Below are 22,725 nucleotides of genomic sequence, written 5' to 3'. Positions count from 1 at the left end.
TTTAAATATGCTGTTACAATATAAATAGTATGCTACCTATAACTTAAACGTCTAATGAAGCTTGAATAAGCAAATCACAGCGTAACTATGCTGTTTTATGTTATATTTTAAATTTTAGCTAATGTTCCTGTTCCTTTTTATGAATGGTTACTTGGTTGTTTAGACACTGATCCTTAACAAATGTTCGTTCTAAGTAAGAAATAATATATAAAAATGTTGTACATAATCCGGCCTGCCCTGATTATGTTAGCTAGATACATCTTTCCACCTCATTGTCTATCAACCTAAAAACCACATCAAAAAACTTTACATAGTCAGATTTTGTAATATTACTCAATCAGGGTAATATTGTTCTGCCCAGATTATGAACGATGCCCGGATTATGTACGGCACCTTCCCCTGTTTATATTATTTGGCACTTATGTACGACAGTTAATATATTATTTGGCACTCATAGAACGAACATAATCAGGGCAGGCCGGATTATGTACAACATTTTTATATATTATTTCTCACTTAGAACGAACATTTGTGGCAGGGGGAAATAATAAGAACATTATTAGCTTTTTAATATCTTATATATCCATATATATCTTAAATTTTCTTAGGGATGTATTCCAAGATCGTTTAATTTTTAATACAGATTGAAACAATTTTCATTGTATCAACATGTTAAGAGTGATGTGCATATTCAAACTTTATTGATATTATAGGGGTGAATTAATTAACATAATTTTTTTGCCAAAATGACGCTTATTTCTTATTCTCAGGCCTCTTAATTTTTTGGTGAAAACCTCAAAGTTGGGATCTGTATGTCAGTTTGCAATCAAATTTTGTGAGTAAACAATATAGGGTCTTGCCCAGACCCAAGTTGCAGATTTATTGCGTCATTGGAAAAATTATAAGGAAATATAGAAAAAATGTTAAGAATTCTCTTTGTATTTTTTTTTAAAAAAACTTTTATTTGCAATGTGCATTGCTTTTTCACTTGCTGAAAAACAAATGCGTTTATAATAGATTCTTGATTCTTTATGATAACTTGCACAGAGCAGAAGGGCTCTGTACTTGCTATAGCTACCCATATTCTAAAAAAGAAACCCTGCAGACCTGTAAACCACTATAATAAAAAATCCATTTTCTTAAAGGGAACCCGAGGTATAAAATGATGTTGGACTTATATTATAGAGCTTAAAAAATTTACCAAGTCTTTTTAAATTTTTTAAAAAGCTCTTTTCGTTCTCAAGATATTCACATTTAAAGAATTTCAAATTTAATTATGCTGCATGAATTATGATGTCATTTTTTAGTAATAGCAAATTTAGACATTTTCTTTCATCAGTAATTTTTGACCTGTTCAGGGGTGTACATTCAAACTTTATGAAAGCATAGATATATAGATATTATAAAGGTTAACTGATTAACACAATTTTTTTTGCTAAAATGACACTTGTTTGCCTGTCCCAGGCCTCTTAATTTTTTGCTGCAAATTCAAAACTCTGAATCCGCATGTTGGTTTGCAATCAAATTTTGTGAGTAAACATATAGGGCATATACAAGCTTACCCACAAAATTTAAACCACACCTATTTATAACACAGCCCCCATATTTGTATAACAATATGGGTGATATACCTATTTTAAATTAGAACGTTCTATGCCGCAATTGTTATACGACAAAACATAATCTTGTACTTAGTATATTCTTCACGCTTCATTGAAGTTTATGCCATATATTTTTTATTTTCCAGTTTAGTTCTTGCTAAAACCAACAAGTTCAATCAATATTTCAGATACATATGTTGTAGATTTTGTCGTTTTTATTTCCTAATATCTCTAAAAACTGCTCTAACCAACTGTTGTTTAATTTAAGTAAGAGTCCTGTGACTCACAAACTACTATAGCTGAAAAACAAAACTAAAAAAATCAAAATAAATCCAACATAAACAAAAGAAATATTTGCAAAAAAATCACCCAATTTGCAAAATTAAATCCACACAAAATATTAAAAAAATAAATCCACACGATAATTTGTCTTTGAAAGGTATAGTTAATATAAAGTATTTTAGCTTTTTGATGGCCACCTTAATGGCCACGCGGCTAATAAAACTTTTATAAATGTATCGAAAAAAAGAAAGTATCCATAGTTAATTGTAACATTTTCACCAGGAACTGTGTTCTAATAATGCCTGAACTCCTACCATACTGCTTTATTCTAATAAGAAAATCATTTTATTGTAATATTAAATATGATTGGTAAGATATAAACTGTGGCTTTCCAGAATCATAACAATGTGTGGTGTGATAATTATCATATGACTTGTTAGTTTATGGAGTATGATGTACCACACAGTATTACTTTTAGTCACAACCAGGCCTGCAACTTACATTGTTCATTTCTGCCATTTTTAAAGTGTACAAGGCTTACAATAATTAATAGGCATATAAATAATCAATTTTGTGGCTCAATATTGCCTTCAAGAGGTTGACTGCACCTCAAAAAATTGATTCACCCCAAACGGAACCAGGGCACCTAATTAGTCTTTCATATCGCTCCTAATAGGGAATCGTCTGAGTAACAGTAAATATTTATTTTTTGGTTTTTTTCCTGAATAATAGTAATCATGTAAATGGAATGTTTCAAAAAATAGCTAATGTATTGGCAAACAAATCCGACAAAAATATTCCTCTATATTGCAATTTAAAGGTTTTATAAAATCGGCAACCTGTTAGGAAATTGACCTGATTTTGATCTTGTTAATGAATGTAAAAGCATGTAACATTATGCACTGCTTGTAGTGTGCTGCACGTTTGGTCTCAGGATCTTTATCTAAGTCTCTGTAGTTTGACTGAACGCAATAATCACTAAATATCAGCTCAAAGTTCTTAAGGTTTTTAGATACATTTCCAGTCAGCTTGAGGACGTTTAAGGTTGCTCATCTTGTGGCGCTGCAATTACAATGGTTGTTTAAATCACTTCTGACACCATGTTAATGAATGTAAAAGTATGTGACGACATTATGCACCATCATGTATATCTTTCTAGAAATTACCTACACAAATTGCCAGTGCCGACAAATATAAACAAACCTAATAATGGCGGTCGGCGACTGCACAGCCAGTCTAACAGTCTCAGATTGTCCCTAGTGACACACACACAGGGATGAAAAACTAACATGATCACCCATTTCTAAGTTTTTTGATCTCAAAGATTTATCAGGATGCAAGGGATTCAATAATTTAAACTAAGTTTTGATGTCATAAATGTGTTCATATTGTTACATCTAATTTGTCGATTAGTAATTTAGATATACTTTTCAACTAATTCACCGGAAAATAAACACATCAACTTTTCCTGTTGGTTTCTTTGGAATATCTTGTCATCTTTTTGTCATGTAGATATAAACTTTACAAAAAATATGCCGTTCCGATTTAACCACAAAGATCTATCTGTTCTTGCTTCTCAGCCATCTGAACAATTCAACAAAGAAGGAATACTATGGTTTAAAGAGAAAGAAGGGAAGTTGTTTAATAAGAGTGAAAGTAAGGTTAATTTTCAATGTATATTATTTTTGTATATGTTTATTTATAATTCTAACAGAGTTTATTAAAATTTTTAAATGTTATATTTTTTTACATAATGTCTAAATCACCAATATTTTCAATTACATTATATGCTTTCACAGCATTGACTTCCCAAGTTTTTACTATTGATTCTTATGTTATTAATTGTTAAGTATTATGTATTTGTATTAACTATATTGGTTTTACCATTAGTACTATTACTGTAACCGTAAACCTACTCATGTGCAACTAACAAAGAAAGGGACATTTGTGAAGTGGCTCATGTTAATTATGCATGTTATCTTCACAACAATCCTTTATGTATAACGTAACACCAAAGGAATCCAATTAATCCAATACAACACATAAGAACACCACTAGATTAAACGCAACAATTTTACTAACAAAATTCGTTCAACACAATTTAACCCCTCTACCAAGCTATTCTTCTTAGCAATCGCCTAAAATAGAAAATAAACAATCCCCCTCTTTCCTTTTCTGCATCATGTTCATTTTGTTTAGAGAGAAGCTATGCCAACCCTTAATCGCTTGTCTTCTGAAGACTTTGTTGCACATGAAGCTTTATATAAAGATTTGTATCTATGCAGCACAAGATACTTTCTAGATTTGTATTCAACATTTTGTTTATCACATGTTTCACCCATGTATATCAATGCCCGTGGATAACTCAACACCTTGAGGAAAAATAAAAATTCCGCAATTCTAGTTTCACAAATCTTGGACAAATGTTAAGATCCATATATCTTTACCTATTTTTTGGTTGTATTTGGTTCCTTTTTGGGGCTTCATAAATACTTTCCTATCAATCTGATTGCTTTGAAAAAATGCTGTCTTGAAATCTAAGGTGTGACATTCCAATTAGTAGGTTGCTAACATTGTAAGTACAGTAGGAAGACTTTCTTTTGAAAACCTTTGGGATTCTATAGTCAAATTTTTAACCTCTTCTTATTCAAAACTTTTTATACGCAAACAAACTTTGACATTTGTTTCTATTTTTTTTTTTTTTCTCTATTTTTTTGTTGTGATCGTCTTGTGGATATCATGACCTATAGTGGAGAAATAATTGTTGTCTTGCCAATTGATGTATTCATTATATTTCGCATTTAAGACCTCATCTTTTATAGTTGCTTTTATCACTAATAATACTTCTTCAGTATGGTTAATCTCAATGAAAAGTTGCCATTCACTCACACATCATTTGAAATCTGTGTCTTCATTTTGTACATTTATACAGCTGCCATATAGCCTGCCTATCAGCTTACTTCACCTGCTCTGCAGTGTACTAATCCTCCAGTTTATAATTAGCTTATAGATGATTTTGGTCTTTAACTTTGGTATTTGTTGAACTGTAGACGTGTTTCTTGTAATTTATATTGATCATAGTTTTACTTTTTGACGTTTCATTAGTTGTTTTTTGATGCCTCATTTATTTGTAAATTATCGATAGGTACAACCTCAGTTACTAGTGCTTCTGTAGTAGCACTTTTAAGATCATATATATCAAATTTTTCGTCTTCTATTAGAATACAGATCTAAATACATAGAAAATACACATTTTTTGTCTTTTGAAGGTTTCTGTGAATGTGACACTTGATCTATCTTCTCCAACCAACTCTTTCATAACTTCCACCATGATTGACAAGTATTTTTTTTTTTCTTATCCAAATACAGTGCCTGGTCCATGCCATTCTTCACTGTCCTTTCTTTTATAAAACACTTTACCTCCAGTGACATACTGCACATCATTGTAACGCATTATGCCGCAATACGTTTCATATTTTTTTAGAAGATTCTTCTGCTATGAATGATCTTCATGATGCATGCATCACAGCAAGGTCCTGGGTCACAGTTTTACTTGAAACTGTATCATTCATGGCTGGTAAATGATCAGTGAGGATGCAAGGATAGTCGTGGTTTTACCACAACAAGCTAATTTCGTGAAAATCCATTGTTGTTTGATAACAAATTCTTTGCAATAATAGACCAGAAAAGTTTTTGATTAGGTGTACATTTTATATCCTCATTAATTTTATTTAGCATTTTCGTAATGATACAATTGATGCAGTTGTGGAAAACTCTAGGTTGAATTGCTCACATATTCTTTCATACACTGTATTGATAAGTTCTCTGCCATTGTCAGGTAGAACCTTTCTTGGTTGACCAAATCAGGCTATTCAAATTTTAAAAATGTAGTATTTACCCATTGCAGAAACACATTTTGTCTACTAGGCTGGAAAAGTAATTTGTTGACACAAAACATACTTGTTTTTTACATATAATAGTGGTCATTTATATGGTTTTTGCATGTGTTCACTTGTTGACTTAAACTAAATAAAACTAAATAATTAAACTAAATAAAAGAAAATTTAAATTAAAAATATTTGTATGGATACGTATTTGTTTCCTAATAAAAAAATCCTATTTTTTGTTGTTGTCTTTTCAGATTTTTCAGAAAGAATATGTCGTCTAAGAGGAAATTTGTTATTTTACTTCAAGGGAAAAGACAAGGTAATGATCATTCTCTTAATACAATTTTAGGACTTTTAATGATTATTAAGTTTTAAGAAGCAGTGTATTGCATAGAAAGGAAATAAATTAAAAAAAAAAATTTAATTCAAATTGTGCTTGCTTGTTAATGAAAAATAAGAAAATCCTTGTAGTTTTCATTCTCGTCCCAATATGTTTCTCGATATCCTAAAAGGTAAATGCAAAGCCAATCATCCAATTATTCTGGTCCTGGAGATCTGCAGGAAATGCCTTGTTTAGTAGATCACAGCAGGCAAAATCTACCAATTGTTAGGGTTAAATTGGTTAAACTACATGAGGTTCCTGGTTTCAACAGATGTAAAAATGTCTATAATCAAAGTCACTATATAAGTCACCATATACAGGAATAAGTCCTGGTTTTATTTTATCGTCCTCATGGTTTATTATCAGAGAAAACCTTATAAATTGGGAAGGTTTCGTCAGAGAAAACCTTTGTGGCAGAAAATCAATACTTTGGTAACTCTACATACTTTTCCTTGGGAGACCAAAATCAATTTATTATATACAACATAGAAGAATCTGTCCTAAAAATATAATTTAAACATCATATCGCTAAGACATAAACATTTTTTATTACTAAAAAATTATTACTAAATCACCTCAAATTATTTTTTTTATTCTGTTGTACACGCATATAAATTTACTTAGCTGCACAAGGATGCTAGCCAGTGCAAATAGAATTCTCAAAAGAACTTTTTAAACGTATCAGTAAATCCTAACCACACTGTTTCCAAATTGACATAAGGAAGAAAATGAGAACTTATTCTGTTTTTTTTATAAGCTTTACAGTTGGTTTATGCAATGTGTCATTTGTAAAGTTGGTTCCATTTTTTTGTTTTTTACCCTACAATTTCTTTTAGACTTCTGAATGTTCTGGTGTCATCGTGTTGGAAAGGTTTAACATTGTTCCAGATACTTCATTTAAGAAACATGGTTTTATACTGGGTAATTTCTTTTGATTATCAAAACAAAGTTATTTTTCTCCTATCGCATCTAGGAAAAATATTTTTCTCTGCACATACTTTTTTTTCTCTAGAATTTGATGAAACAGATGAACAAAAATATGAATTTGCTGCATCTTCACAACAAGAGTATGATGAATGGCTCGCACTGCTTAAAAATGCAAGGTCAGTTTCAAATTTAGACTTAAAGTTTAAAAAGATCTTTTTAGTTAAAAGTGGAACTCAATTTGATTCAACAGTTACATTTTCATATATCTTTTTGTTTAAGTTATGAGAAACTTCAAAATCGCATTCTTGAATTAAGGAGTGAGTTGCTTGCATTGACAGGACAGGTATGTAATTTTGTTTAACTATGCACACAGTGATGTTGCAATTGCTTAAAGGAAATAAACAAGTTATGGCAAGTATGAGAAGTAGAATTGAACACACTACCATCATTGCGTAAATCTAAATGTAATTGGTAAACTATTAATAAAAATGCAAACTAAAAAATAAAATGGTTTGCCCTGCCATATATGATTTACTTCCTTTTCATATTAGACCCATGCACTTTAAACTTGTCAAAGTGCGCTTGTCAATGTTCTCAACAGACTTAGGCCATTAGGTTATTTGGTTACTTTAGAAACAGTCGGCATGGCCTATTTTCTCGATTTCCTAGACATTCTCATGCCGTAAAGTTAAATTGTATTATAAATGCAGATATCGCAAAAATTGCAGCTATTTCATTTTCAAAGCTGCTCACCTACCCTACTAATCTGCAAAAATTTCAAAGTAGAACTTTCGCAGCCTTTTGACTGTGAAGCAATCGTCAGGCGATGCTGTTTTTCTATTTCGAAAAATGGCAAAAAACTGGTATTTTCCAAGAAATTATGAACAGCATTGTAGTTTCCTTTTGTTTAATATTTTACTGTTTTTAATTATGTGATTTTTATTTTGATACATTATATTTTAAAGTAGTTACTGTTGTCTACTTTCTTGTTGTTCTACAATTGCCTCAACATCTTCTTCAGCTACTCACTTTAAACAGCGGAATAACTAGGAAATCTCTATTACATAAGTAAAATGCAAGTAAATAAAAATTTTTTTTTAGGATCCTTTGCCTTTTCATTATGCAAATGTATCACAGGTATATTTTTAAAATTACTATATTTTTGCATGTTTTTAAAATTTTCTATCTAGTTATGTTTAATTTCCAACTCCCTTATCTCTAGGATACACCAAACGACAAAAAAGGAAATCAAAACCGAATTAGTTTGTTCTGTCCTTCGTTGGAAGAATATGATGGAGATAAAATAACGATGGAGATGTGTATTGGTTTGTATTCATCAAACTTCTTGCTCAAATATTTTGTTGCATATAAATTTGACGAAAGTGTAAGTAATAAATATGCGTATTTTTTCTTGTGCAGCTTGTACAAATTTAGTTCCTGAATATGAAAGCCTTCCATCAGCGATGGTAAAAGTTTCAACTGTTGTTCCTCCCGAAACAAACTGGACAAGACATTCTCATACAGAGATATGTGAGGTAAAGCTTATTTATATTTTAATTTTTCCTTCTCTTGTTGTTTTAGAATAAATTATGCATAATCACTTTCTTATTTTCCAGGAAAGTCGAGATCCCAATTTTCTTCGTACTTTTGTTTTCACTTCCAGTTTTCCTCCAGTAACAAGACTCAAATTCGTGGTGTATGATGTTCTAAGCAAATCAAAAAATGATGTGAGTAGAAAGACCTACTTTAAGTTAAAAACAAGTTCCTTTTACCTTCTGCTAAGAGTATTGTATATTTATATCAAGAACTGTAAAGAGTGGATTTTAAGGTGATTTTGTTTTAAATATATAAATCATGAAAGTCTAATTTTTAGACTGTCATTATTGGTCAAAGTGTTTGTACCATTCAACAAGTACAAGAAGCGCCGAACTGCCAGATTTCTTTGAGTATTATGTGAGTAATCTTTCACTTCGTTTACTAATGTTTTTCCTGGTAGAATGTATAAATTTTCTTTATATTTATATTTCTTCTACTTGCATTTTCTATATATAAATAAAGTGAATATTTATACAGGAATATGGACAAGGCAGTTGGTACTTTAATTATACAAAGTTGGAGGGTACGTTTCTTTAATCGTGTTAATAGATTTTAAGTTCTAAAAGAGAGACATTCTGTATAGAACTTTCCCACAGTTATTTTCTTTAGTGTTCCAAGTCCTTTAAAATATTTTTACAAATGGTTTATATTTGAGATTCTGACGTAAAACTTCATAAATTCATAAATATATAAACAACTGATCCATGTAGTTTCGCTCAAAGTTTATTAAGATAACTCGCAAATATTACACTGTGGAGTTGATGTTAAAACATAAAGGCTGTTTCACTTAATAATAGTTGTTTATTTTTGTTTCAGCGAGAGTCGAGTGGTCATGAGAATATGAAAGCTGGCGTAAGAAATTTTTATGTTGTTATTTTATGAATTTTTATTCTTTTAACGCAAGTGTATAGAAACATACGATTTAGGTTTTTTATGTGTGCCTGTCATGTGATCCAACGGGGTGTCACGCTTAAAAATAACCGATGTTAGCTATTTAAGCGAAATATAGTAACGAAACTACTATTACGGCTCACATGTCTTATTTAGCAAAGGCGTGTTCTGCTCTGCTCCAGTTTAATCGTTAAGAGTTTCTTTTTTTCTTTTTTATTTATTTTTTCTCATCACATTAGTTTTCAGGTCCAGAAGGAAAAGATGGTGCAATATCGCAACCGCTTAGGTATGTTCCCAATCTGTTTGTGATGTTGATTATAAATATTTTTACCGTAAACATGGGTTGTTAAAAACGTCTGGAAAATCCATTGCTCGCAAAAAGCAATCACGAAGCATTTTTATGAAGGGTAATTTCAAATTATAGATAATTTTTATTGGGTTGCTAAGATTTTTTTTTAGAAGTCAAAACTATCTTTTATATTGCCTGTCCACTTTAGTTTTATGTCACTTTTAAATTCTTTCCTAGACCTTATGTGACGAATGTGACGCAGAGAAGTTTCCATTTTCCTACAAGGTTAGAACATGATGTCAGATGGTTTTCCTGTGCATTGTCGTACTTAGATACTATGTCACGTGGTTTTCCTGTGCATTGTCGTACTTAGATGAAAAGCAATTTATTTAATTAAATTTATTTTTTAGGGATGGCAATGATCTGAAGTTTCAAGAATTCCTAGCAGAATCAACACTTTGCTTCAAAATACCCAAATTATTGTTGTACGGAAAAATTTTGATTATTTTTTGAGTTACTTATTTTTTTATTCATACTAATTTTTATTGTTCGTCTTTGTTTAAAGCTAACCAACCTAATCACGAAACTTACCCGGTTTGTCTTTTTGAGTTCTAAAAGCTATTTCCGTGCAAATCAACCTCAGTGTTGTATTACACGGAATTGGGTGTTAGAACCATCTGTCAAACGCGAATAACTCGATCCTTTAATACTAGTAGCGCACACCGGATCTATCCTGCATCAAATTCGATAAATGCGATAAAAAGTTGATGCAAATATATTTTAGATAATTTTTTAATAATGTTAATAGTGCATAATATTTTTAGAAGTTTATATATAACGGAAGAGAAAGAAGGTGTTGTGGAACTGCATAACATTGGACAGGTTCGAATTTTTTGTATATTTATTTGTTTATGTATTTATACTTTATTTTACAACGATTAAATTTTGTCAATTTTAATAATCAAATGGCAAAATCGCCTGAACCGCAAAATTTTCGAATATTTTAAAATGCTAGAGCTTTCCCCTTTTGTATTCGCAATAAATTATTTGTCGAAAAAGTATACGAACTGGAACAGGAAGTGTAAATATTTTTTTTAATGTGAAAGAGATTGCCACCATTTGTGCATTAACAAAAAAAATACGGCCACGATATAGCTAATAGAGTTGTAGAGAGTTGATGATCATCTTAAAAAATAATTCAACCGACACGTATATATATTTGTCATCTAGCTTCACCCTGAGTGGGAAAGAATAAAACAAGTTGTTCAGAACAGTCATTTTGACTTAGTGCACCAATATTCAACAAATCTAGCTGACCTTACAGGCCAATATGAAGGTAAATTCGAAGATTATTGCGTTACTTAAAGTTTGGTTTTCATTACAATCTGTTATTGTTGTGTTGCTGTTGAAGATAACCTTTGTTGAGCAAAATCTTTTGTGTCACTTTGTTGTACAACACGTGCTTCCAGTAAAGGGGTAATGGCGACTGTTGTACGACTGTTGTACGACACTTTTTTATGTTTCTATAACTACTAGAAGAATAACATGAAAACCTTGCGACGTCTCCACTATTTTAAAAGGTAGTCGTGTTTAGGTAACCCTTAAACTCATACATTTATCTTAATATAAAGAGGTTTCCTTTTTTTTTTTCTTAGAACAAAATTTTAAGCGCAGTGTGGATAAAGCAAAGAAAGAACTGGAGTTTATTCCAACAAATTTGCATATTCAGAGGTTGTGTGTTATTGAGACTGACCATAAAGGTATGTGTGTATTCATAACTAGACTCTATTGTACTCTATAGACTCTATAGATGTTCTTTTACCTATATCAGGTGTTACCACTAGCCGTTAGCCTGTAGGTCCGTCGTACATATTCCGGTCATCAAATTATTGCAAAGTAACGATTCAGATATCATTTTGAATAAAATATGGTTGTTACTATGACAACGTTGAACTGTCAACAGGGCTGTTACTAAATAAAACTTGTAACTTTTTTTAGAATATATTTACGATGTCGTGACTGTTGGAGCTCCGACTGCTCATTCTTTAAAATTTCGTCATGGTGGATTGAAAAGATTGATTGCGTCATCTGAAGATACTACAAGAAAAGCTCTACAAAGGTAATTATATGCGGAACCTTTCTGTGGGGTGAAGAAACTGGGCAGTGGAAATTGCACTAATACTGTTGCTTCACCTGAAGAAGATCTACATCTATCTAAAATATTATTTTACCAGCAGTGCTTGTATTTACCTGAAATTCAATATTATTTTAGTTACGGCGACGAAGAAAAAAGAAAAACTGGTTTCATAAAAGCCTGCCATGTGAAAGGTACCTTAGTCTACACGTTACAATGCACAGTAGAAATGTTTCATAGTTTTTTGATATTTAAAATTTTTAGACGTTGCAAAACGATTAAAAGCAGAAATGGCTGAAATTTTTGCGGATCTTAAAAAGTCGATTGAAACAAACCGATGCGAAAATTTAAATGACTCATCGACGCAGCTATCGAACAAGGTGAATAGAACATTTTTCAGCGACTTTTTTTCTTGAAAGACTCGATTTACACTGATTTTTTTTTTAGGTTGGAGAGCTTCTTGGTTTATGCGCCACATCTTTTGTTCAGGAGTCAGAAGAAGATATGTTAAAAGCTCGTACAAATGGACCGGAGCTTCGAATAAAATCAACTATCATATATTCAGACATTGATAACGAAAAATACAAAAATCTAAGTGAGAACTAAGAACTATTATTTTTTCGTTTTCGTGATTGTTGAATTGGCCTGACTCACGAAATTAATTTTCATGTTTTTTCAGATTGGGAGTGGACCGGTACCGAGTTTAAGGCAACAGATTCCAAACACGTAAGTCAATACCATTTTTCTCTCTGCTTTTTAAGTAAAATCTATGTTAATGATCTGTGAAATGTTTTTAGGTGGAAAAACATGCTGGGGTGTATGAAGCGAATGCTGAATTTTTATCAGCTGTTAATTATGTATGTAAAACTGAGAGTAAGTGATTCTTTTTTGGAGAGAGCGGACTATCTGAGTGAATTAATAAATGAATGGGCGGATGAATGAATGAACACGGATTAAAGGTTGCTTTCCATCTGGAGTTACATCGCGTTAATTATCGCGCTAATTTCTGACCTTAGAGTTAGTCATATTGAGTATTTAGCGCGAGGACGTTTCTATTACAGATAAAATGAACGCTATAATAATTCATTTCGAATTATGTCTAATAACATTGAGGAGAACATTTTATTATGGATTTTCATAATAACTGGCGAATTAACAGATGGAAAAAAAGGGAAACGGTCGAGATTTTAGAACCGTGAATTTCTTCTCGTTTCCGTTAGGCGTTAAAAAATTAACTCCAATTAGCACACCAGCTAAACGAGAATTAAAACCAGATGGAGACCAAGCTTAGCGGATAGGATAAATGAATGAATGAATTAATGAATGAATGAATGGTCTATTTAGCGTTCACAAAGAAAGTGGAACTATTAAAGCTGTCGACGAATTTAGAAAATTGCGTCAACTCGCTGATACGTAAATTAAATGTAATGATGCAGTTTGTGTTGATGCAAGAAGAAGCAGACTGTCCAGGTTTGAAAGAATTGAGAAATCGGCGAGATATCGTGTTATCACAGGCGGTATGTTTAAGAAAACTAATTTTTTTGAGACGTGAGTTTAAAAACAGAATGATTTTGTCTCAAGTGTTTGAAACAAAAGGGAATTTTGAAAATTAATTTTTCTAATTTCAGATCACCCCTGTCATTTCTGGCTTCGCCTTGATGTTGTCGAAACGCATATATGATCACCAGTTTTTAGAACAGATAACTAATATTGGACTTCTTATACATTTTGAAAGTCTACTAGCAACCTATGGTAAAGTATTTTTTCAAATAGAAATGTTAAAAAAAAAGAATAATACATACTGAGATAAACTAACCCGGATATCCAGGTTGGCTTATTTAGTCAAGATATCAATGTCATTAAACGAATCTTCAAAAAATTAAATTGCCTTCTAGAAGCGGACTATCTTAGTCAGATCTCGTTGATGAGGTAAAATCTTACCATATGAAGCCCGGTTTGGTAGGATGAACTTTAGACAAAAACGCAAGGGGAAAATTATAATGTGATGATTTTACGACAAAAGTACATGTGTAAAATCATCCAGAATGTCAATAACAATTTTTAGCACGGCGAATTGGGGGTAAATAATCATAAAAACGCAGGGTAAATTTAACTCACCTGAACATTTCCTAACGTATTTTTTCATGGTTAGTTTTTTTAAAAAAATTGTTATAAACGTTTGATCTTAAAGTGGTTTACCACTAAACAATATCTAAATTTCAAGAATTGTCCTTTACCTGTTTTCTGACAGCAAATTCATCTTAGAATACCGTGGCAAGTAGTTCTTATGACAAATTTCGGTTTTTATTGCGCAATCTGGCACTTCTTCCAACCAACCGCAAATATAAGTACGTAGCAACGCCCATAGCAACCATTTTCGCATTTTTAAACAGCTTTCTTGTCCCTCCATCGATGTTTAATGCTTTGCAAAAGCTGGATGATACTTTAGGGCCTCCTAAGACAATATATGACAGTTATTAATATTAAATGTGGTGTTCCACACGCAGTCAGAAAGCTGTCTTAATGATGCACCCTCCGAAATGAACTCGTCAGAGTTTACTCGTCGTCAATTAGACTTAAGGTCTTGAGTATTTGGTGCTTTTTAGGTCAAAGTAGTGCTGCCCTACACCTTTTGTCGATCCACAAGTCAAGAATGTCCATAAAATAATCTTTAATCGTTTTTTGCTGTTTAAGTTGGGAATCCACGGGGAGTAAGAATTCTCAAGATCGAAGCACACATGCTTTACAATATTACCTAGTGCTTAACTGAAACCGTTTTGCAAATCGAAGTTTTGTCTTTCAGTTATCTTGTACAGTTTCGCCCTGTTTCAGCCTTTTTTCCGTCCAAGAAATACCGCATCTGTTGTCTGGGCGACGAAGCAGCCTTACGAAAATGCGTTTCACTCAATCACTACACGTGACCCTTGAGAAACATACGCGGCCAAAAAGGCGCTTCAAATAGCGCGTTATTCAGTTATTTGGTTTAGCGTCGAGCAGCAAAATGTCATATTTTGCTCCTATTTTACCTAGCAACGGGTAACTCTGGCAACCAATCAACTAAATTTTGGACTTAATTTTGTCGTACTGTCCCGTACTATGATATCCTCATCAATTAACTTTAGGAAAGACAATCCTCTGCGATATAGGGTGTTTAGTAGTAAGCCACCTTAAAGGTTTTTATAGTTTGTTTATTATCATCTTCGCTTCAATTTGGCTTCAGGAGGAATTATTTTGATCCTGTTACTGTCATTGTCAGGGTCTTGATTTTTGAATTTTTATGTTATAACTAAAAAAACCTTTCTAGTAAATTATGCGGTGTGATTTTGAAAGTTTTGACGAGGATTTTGGATTCATTCCCTGTAAAGCTGATTCAAAAAAAAAAAAAACGGCATGACATATAAAAGATTATTTAGGTCTACGCATCTTCGTTCAGGTGACGAGATGGGCATGATTGAAGATATGTACACAGGCCTCCAAGATTTGAGACAAGTGAACTTCAAGGTAAAAGCTTTATTTTTATTTTTTGTTTTGCCTTAATTTTTGAGGAAATTGATTTTCGCGATTATTTTTTTCCATTTTGCAAAAAGTAGTTCTCGCTAAATAGAAAGATCCATTCTTTTAACTAATGTAATACCTCTTGTGTAATGTGTTTAATTCAGATTGTTGGCACTGATTCAGATACGACACCTACCCTAAGTGGGAACAGGTACAGTCTTGGCGAAATTATTTTATCCTAAATTCTTCTTCTTTATAAAATCTTTATCTAGTCCCAGAATTAGCTAACTAGTTGGATTCTGTGTTATCCATTTTGCCCTGTTAAAAGAAGGAGTACGAAATTGATTGTTATTTAATACATACATTAAATTTTAGCTTTTACCCAAAACCTCTAAATCAAATCCGCTAGAAATCTTCCCAAAAAAGTCAACGGCTTAGATTAACTAACGCTAATTTTTTTTTGTCTCAGTTGTCCAAAGTAACAGAATGCACTGTCTCGATCAATCCCGATGACGTTGTTATTTCATTTAGCTAGAATACATTGGACGGTGCTTGTTTTAAAAAGTTCCTTGAACCTAGCGATGTGGTAAAAGATGACTAAACATTAAGATAATACGCCTGCAACTTTAATTATTAAAATGTAAACACACTATCAATTTTGTTTATTTGGTTTAGAACGAGTATCATTGTAGAGTTTCCAGTTAAAACAAAATTATTTAAGCAGCTTCCACTGAAGCTTCAACAACGACAAATCATACACCTGCATCCAGTCCTCTTCTCGCTTGGAATAAACGAACAGGCGACGCTGGCTGAAAGGTAGCGAAAGCTTGTGTAGACGATTAATGGCCAGATAATGGGCAATAATGATTAGCCAATCAGTGGAACGCGCATGGTGATCTTTATGCTATTTTTTTAGATTTGGTGACACAAGCCTGCAAGAGACGATAAATGCTGAAAATCTTTCTTATTTGCAAATATACTTCGATGCGTTTATGAACTTCTCACCTCATAATAGTACGTAATTCGTTTTCCCCTTTTCTCCGTGTCGACAAAACAAATATTAGGAATATATCTGTAATGTATTTAGCTGGTTCACGGTCGAAAGATGCAACGTCATTGCCTGACTTAATGGACCAATTAAAAACGACAGTCAGCGCCAAAAAAAGCAAAAATTACGACATCTTGTTGCTAAGCGAAGAAGTAAGTACGCTATCTCTTCCAAGTAAGAATCGGTTTACATTAACATAACAATTATGAATTTTAGTGGAAACGGACCTTAACATACTGTGAACTTTTTGTCCGAAATGTCCAAGTATATCTTTCTCTAATAATTTAAAAAAAAGGTGACCTACGGCCTCCTAACATTTAGTTATGTGCAAGAATGAATGGCTTACGAGTGACGTCATGCAAAAGTGCAAAAGATCGATCGTCAATGTCTGTTACTTTGGAAACTGTGAGAACTCTTGAAAGGGAACATTGTATGAGGGAGGATGTATCTCAAAGAGTGTTAAGCAGTATACGAAGGTTAGTTATATCTTTATTGATATATGAAAAGAGAGTATTTGTAGAATGATTCTCTATTAAGCGTTATCTACAACCCTGGACATTATAGTTGTGAAAAAGGCTGTTTTTGGCTGATAGCCAAACGGCATCAGCTCCCCTTTTCACAATTCTGTATTAAGAAAAAATCAGCTAACGCGACTCACAAAGGTCTAAAAAATCGGAATTGGGGTATGCTAACGTCAGCAAAAATTAGCGGTTAAGGATTGACCAATAACACGGTAATGCGTGTTACTTACACAGAAACATCTTTCCCAATTGCTTGCAAATTTTAAGATCCGCCCTCCCTTTCACTAATTTTTGTCCAGGATTGTAGAAATCTTTAATCTGTATTTTTTTGTCTACGTTATTTTTATCGCTTAATGTTTTTTTTTTTCTTTTAGCCAAGGAACCCGTTTAATAAACTCATACAAAAATGTTGGGTTACCAAAATATGCGTTTAATAAAGTGCAAGTGAAAGCCTTACCGTCCGTGTATCGACCGCCAGAGGGTACCATCGGGAAGTATTTGCAGACGTAGCCTGCAATTCTAAGTTGTAAATACCTCTATTTTGCTTTGTTCCTGTTTGTTTTCTGTTCATGTTTTTTCTGTTACTTCATGTCTTACAGAGCGTCCCCAAAGCAAGTAATAGAATAAACAGCTTTTTAAAAACTAACTTCGCTCAGTAATTTTTTTTATTATAAATTGAAATGAATTTGTTTTTATTTGTCTGTCTATATTCTGTCAATACAGTTCTTATATTTTACATATCGAATATAATTTTTTTATCATTATTAAAAACATAAAATGATATATCTTTTTTCTTCTTACCCACCCTCCACGTTTCCCAGCTAAACATTCAATTGTTGCGATTATTACTACCCTTCTGCATCACCGTGTATAGTCTGCTGTTGACTGTACGAAACCTAACAAAGTACTGAGCCTTTATTTTCTTTGACATCGCTTGATATTATGAATTGTTTTTATCATATTTCTATATTTATTACCGACTTAATCTCTGCTCAGAAGAGAGCAATGCACTTGGCACAAAAAAAGTTCGATTTCTTCAAAATACACTTCATTTTTTGGAACTATTTGTTGCTCTTCAAATAGCTTCCAAAAACTTTCCAATTCATCACCATGTACTTCTTTGAACATTACTCTTGCTTTATCCAACGAAATTCGTCCTTTATTTTTCACATCCAGGAATTGAAAATCCCAGTACAGTTTCTCTCTTAACTCCATACGTCGATTGAGCTCCTTCATAACATCTTGTAGGTCGTTAACGTGGCACCAATACTCCTCTGAACTGCTTTTATTTTCCCCGGATATGGTACGAATAGCATCATTAAAATGCTGACTCGACAATTTGTGAGTGGGATGAAGCAATGAAAACATTTCTTGTAAATGTGGGGAAGATACTTCTGCCGTGGAGGGATCTGTTATGCGATTAAGAAGAACTTGAAATGAAGTTAAAGCAGCCATACTTTGGGAATAAACTTTTACAAGTTATTATTTTAAACTTTACAACACTATGAAATATATCACTTGAAGAAGAAAAACTGTGCAGAAAGAAACAGAGTTTCTCAATTGCATTTTTATTTGATTCATCGACTCACTATGTGTTGTATATAGGTGATCACGTGATTCGTCTAAATTATTAAAGACGACTTCACTGAAAACTATGTGTTATAGTCATCGTACCAAAAAGTAACCTCCAAGGTTTTATGACCGAATCCAGAAGTTTTTTTAGTTCTATTAGATTTTGTATAATTGTAAAAAAGGACTGAATGAAAATAAAAAATCAATATATTGAATTAAAATTGTGAGTTACATTTTTTTATTTCTGCAATTTTGATGTCATCCTTCAACTTTTTCATTGCCATGTTTATTTTGGAAAATTTCAATTCGTAGGGATTGCTAGCCTCGTTTCCACTAAAGCTTTCGTTCGGTGATATACTTCTGCTTCTGTTCGTTGAAATGTGACTCGGCATTTGAGATACATCATCTTTCTTTGTCGAGTAAGCGCATTTATTTTCAACGAAACGGATTCGATTTTGAAGTTCTTTAATCTCGCGCTCGTGAGAAAGGTCTGAAGAAATTAACTCCATAGAATATTTTTTCATGGTTTCATAACGTTCCTATGGTAACAATATTTTGGACAGAACTAATTAAAATCTTTCAAAACCATTCGGGTGGAAGTTTTAGAGACTTTTCATTTTTCAAAGCCACTTGCTATCAACTCGACAAACTTACACATGACAATTTCAACTCAACTCGAACAACTTACACTCAATTTATTCTCAATTCGAAAAATGAAACTAAATTCAAAAAAATTTCTCTTAAAACCCGATAAACTAAGACTCGACAACTTTTCTTAACTCGAAAAACTTACTCTTAACTCGAACACGTCTTTTTCCCAGGCTTCTCTTTCTTTTTCAATCACTTGTTTTATTTTGCTGTGAAAATTCGTCCTGTCATCCAGATGGTCGTTATTCAATTTTCGCATTGCACGCTTCAGTTCGTCCAATTCTTTCAAACGTGATATATCTTTCTTCAGGAGTTCGACGTCACGTTCACTTGCGAGGAAACAACTTTTCTAAAAAATATATGAGAAATAATAAAAGATATTTCTGCTTCCAGTGAATCCGAAAGATCTTAACCGTTTAGAAAGGAATGATATGAGAATGGTTAGGTAGATGTATAACGCCAGTCTTAGAGACAGACAGTGTTTAGATGATCTAAGAAGCAGGCTAGGCATCCATAGCATTAAATATGTTATCTAGATAAGAAGATTAAGTTGGTTGGAGCACAAAGAATGAAGGAAGGATGATTGTGTAAGAAAGTGTAGGAACTACCAAGTGTAGGAACTGAGAAAGACTTGGATGGAGGTAATAAGAACAGACAGGAATTTGAGTTTAGAACTAATTGTCTAGATCAGATTGAAAGAGGGTTATTAATATACCCCGTCCAACCCATGCTAGCTTGGAAAACGGACGCTAAGCCGACAATGATGATAATGATTTCTCATACTACAAAGCTAACATTTACCGCATTAGGTTATCCATATATTTTAATCAAGTAATTGCATATAATCTCACTTTCTTCCAAAGTAATCGGAAAATAAAATTTCGACAAAGCTTTAGCGACAGCACAACAGATAACATAGCATAGCGAAGAAGTTGCTATTTTTATGTTATTTCATCTTCATCCTTATATATAAATTTTTTGTGATACTAATCCAGAATGTTCCCAATGAATACACTAACTTAAACTAGTTCCCATTCCTATGATTCTTTCATTGTTTTCTATCAGTCTGGCTGTACATGGACTGTGCAGGAGCAGTAGGAACAAAGTTTACTACTAACCTGTTTCTCATGAAGATCTTTTAAGGTTTTTATTTCGGTTTTGTTACGTTTATTTTTCTCCGCAACCTCATCTTTCTGCTGCCGTACTTCATGTTGCAGCTCCACCAGTGTTTTCTGCACAGCTTCCAGTTGCAAATGATGTTCGTATTTCTTGACGTACTTTGATGATTTGTTTCCCATGTTTTCCACGTCAATTTGGATTCTTTGCCTTACATAATATGAAGTCGTGTTCAATGTCAATAAAACATCAATTTGACGTCATTAATGTATATAACGTAACATAGATTTATCCACATGATTAGGAAAGAAAACGGTTGTAGGATATAGGTTGACGACGTCATCAATACTTCTTTTTTTTAAATTTTTTAACCCATTCTTTCTATTTTATAAAACTGGAAACGCTGATAAAATTGACAAAATTCTACTAATTTTCAAACTTGCCTGCTATGCTCATACTGATTTCTAAATTACTAATGGAGCTCTTCTTTTAAACATCAGGAATCTGCATAGTTGTCTGTCTCTGTGTGGACCCCCCGTTGAGTTAGAAAATGATGTTACGGAAACATGAATATCAAATGCGATATATTTTTACCCACTTTGTTGCGACGGGTAAATATAAGGGACGGGCGAACCCGTGGATTTTTCCACGGGCAACGACTAGTCTCTATAATAATAGCCGTATTCTGTGTGTTCAAAAGGGTCACCGCGTCCCGTAACGGAAACACGAAACGTGATATATAAAGAACGGGCAACCCCGTGGATTTTTCCACGGCTAACGACTAGTATCTATATATCGTACATTATGTATTGCAACGCTTTAACTAGGAAACCAAGTCTTTAATCATTTTTTTCTTTATAAACTAAGGGTGACTGTGAAAAGGCTCAAACTATGAGATATTCTAAGAGTTTGGTTGCGAAATAAATGCTTGTACGTTCTTCCAGCGTTCGCAGATTCAGTAATACTTTTTTTCATCTTTTGACTTGACAGCACTATGGAAGGTCTGAATTTTAAAGTGAATTTGGCCAACAAACCGTGTGCTTAGGTCAGCTAAAATATCGTTTTATTTCTATCTTTAATATTTTAAAATTTGAATAGGGAAGTTCGAAATATTTTACGGTTTGCATGTCAATGTTCTATTACCAAATAATCTCAAAGTGAATTCAGCCAGCTAACTATACATTCAGGTCAGCTGAGATCTCAATTTATTTCTTTATTTCTATTTTCAAGTTACAGTGTTTCTCAAATATTGGTAACCTTTCCCCCAGGGTCTTTTTACCTAGACATTACAAGGTGGCGAAGATTGATCTGAAACAAACTAGTTGTGCGATCTAAGGCGCGGTTAAAATTTGACACTCGCTTCCAGCTTTTAAAGGCGTGTGTTCGATGTACCAAGCAGAGATTATGCTTAACCATTCATATTTTGTGCAAAAATTAAGAAAAAAATCTTTCCCAGGATTGTCCCTGTTCTTTGTTCTTTCCAAATGTGATTTTTCAGAACACGTGCACAGTATCTAATTTATAACAACTTACATCAACTCACATCAACTTACATATCTCTATAATAATACCCGTCGTCTGTCTGTCTCTGCGCGGACCCCCGCTGAGTTAGAAAATGATGTTGCGGCAACACGAATATCAAATGCGACATATTTTTATCCACTTTGTTGCGACGGGTAAATTTAAAGGACGGGCGAACCCGTGGATTTTTCCACGGGCAACGACTAGTCTCTTTAATAATAGCCGTCGTCTGTCTGTCTGTGTGTCCGCGAAAGCCGTGTCCCGTAACGGAAACACGAAATTTTTAAAATGCGCACCAATACCAAATGCGATATATTTCTGTCCACTGTTGCAACGGGTTAATTTAAAGGACGAGCGAACGCGACGAGCGACCCCGTGGGTTTTTCCACGGGTTAACGACTAGTCTCTTTAATAATAGCCTTATTTTGTCTGTCTGTCCGCAAAAAAGGCGTCCCGTAACGGAAACACGAAATTTTTAATATGCGCACGAATATCAAATGCGATGTATTTTTATCCACTTTGTTGCGACGGGTAAATTTAAAAGACGAGCGAACGCCACGGGCGACCCCATGGATTTTTCCACGGGTTAATGACTAGTCTCCTTAATAATAGCCGTCGTCTGTCTGTCTGTCCGCGAAAGCGGCGTCCCGTGACGGAAACACGAAATTTTTAAAATGTGCACGAATATCAAATGCGATATATTTCTGTCCACTTTGTTGCGACGGGTAAGTTTAAAGGACAAGCGAGCGCGACGAGTGACCCCGTGGATTCCTCCACGGGTTAACGACTACTTTCTAATTATAATACCCGTATAC

General features: G+C 33.2%; 2 protein-coding genes across 3 annotated transcripts; one reads left to right on the top strand and one right to left on the bottom strand.

Moving 5' to 3' along the window:
* Positions 1–3,340: 3,340 nt before the first annotated feature.
* Positions 3,341–17,684, top strand: LOC130655165 (inositol polyphosphate-4-phosphatase type I A-like). Of its 2 annotated transcripts, XM_057457879.1 has the most exons (33): positions 3,353–3,539; positions 6,025–6,089; positions 6,989–7,073; positions 7,165–7,255; positions 7,359–7,422; positions 8,181–8,216; positions 8,302–8,404; positions 8,499–8,614; positions 8,696–8,806; positions 8,953–9,032; positions 9,153–9,198; positions 9,492–9,527; positions 9,806–9,852; positions 10,093–10,140; positions 10,266–10,340; positions 10,680–10,737; positions 11,086–11,191; positions 11,511–11,615; positions 11,854–11,974; positions 12,128–12,183; positions 12,254–12,369; positions 12,437–12,584; positions 12,669–12,715; positions 12,787–12,862; positions 13,334–13,506; positions 13,618–13,741; positions 15,423–15,490; positions 15,649–15,695; positions 16,160–16,300; positions 16,401–16,498; positions 16,572–16,684; positions 16,854–17,008; positions 17,428–17,684. In XM_057457879.1, exons 1-33 carry the CDS (start codon positions 3,416–3,418, stop codon positions 17,561–17,563), a joined length of 3,015 nt encoding a protein of 1,004 aa, XP_057313862.1. In that variant the 5' UTR covers positions 3,353–3,415; the 3' UTR covers positions 17,564–17,684. The 2 variants fall into 2 exon arrangements, 1 of the variants encoding a protein (XP_057313862.1); XR_008984581.1 differs by lacking the exons at positions 15,649–15,695; positions 16,572–16,684; positions 16,854–17,008; positions 17,428–17,684 and having other exon boundaries at positions 3,341–3,539.
* Positions 17,685–18,814: 1,130 nt separating this feature from the next.
* LOC130655172 (uncharacterized protein-like) lies at positions 18,815–21,053 on the bottom strand. The gene is made up of 3 exons (XM_057457887.1): positions 20,392–21,053; positions 19,419–19,622; positions 18,815–19,164 (listed from the first exon to the last, which is right to left on the bottom strand). Exons 1-3 carry the CDS (start codon positions 20,569–20,571, stop codon positions 18,841–18,843), a joined length of 708 nt encoding a protein of 235 aa, XP_057313870.1. The 5' UTR covers positions 20,572–21,053; the 3' UTR covers positions 18,815–18,840.
* Positions 21,054–22,725: the final 1,672 nt, after the last annotated feature.

This window comes from Hydractinia symbiolongicarpus, chromosome 8, assembly GCF_029227915.1.
Source record: "Hydractinia symbiolongicarpus strain clone_291-10 chromosome 8, HSymV2.1, whole genome shotgun sequence".
NCBI classification, from domain to species: Eukaryota; Metazoa; Cnidaria; class Hydrozoa; order Anthoathecata; family Hydractiniidae; genus Hydractinia; species Hydractinia symbiolongicarpus.
The sequence above is the reverse complement of the archived record's forward strand: the minus strand, read 5'-3'. Positions and strand labels throughout refer to the sequence as shown.

Excerpts from the sequence above, each read along its gene's own strand:
- LOC130655172 (XM_057457887.1), bottom strand. The coding sequence starts at position 20,571 with ATGGGAAACAAATCATCAAAGTACGTCAAGAAATACGAACATCATTTG. Across the intron at positions 19,623-20,391 it reads AAGATCTTCATGAGAAACAG|AAAAGTTGTTTCCTCGCAAG; the intron begins GTTAGTAGTAAA and ends TATATTTTTTAG. Across the intron at positions 19,165-19,418 it reads AAGACGTGTTCGAGTTAAGA|GAACGTTATGAAACCATGAA; the intron begins GTAAGTTTTTCG and ends TTGTTACCATAG.
- LOC130655165 (XM_057457879.1), top strand. The coding sequence starts at position 3,416 with ATGCCGTTCCGATTTAACCACAAAGATCTATCTGTTCTTGCTTCTCAG. Across the intron at positions 11,616-11,853 it reads TATTGAGACTGACCATAAAG|AATATATTTACGATGTCGTG; the intron begins GTATGTGTGTAT and ends AACTTTTTTTAG. Across the intron at positions 12,716-12,786 it reads AGGCAACAGATTCCAAACAC|GTGGAAAAACATGCTGGGGT; the intron begins GTAAGTCAATAC and ends AAATGTTTTTAG.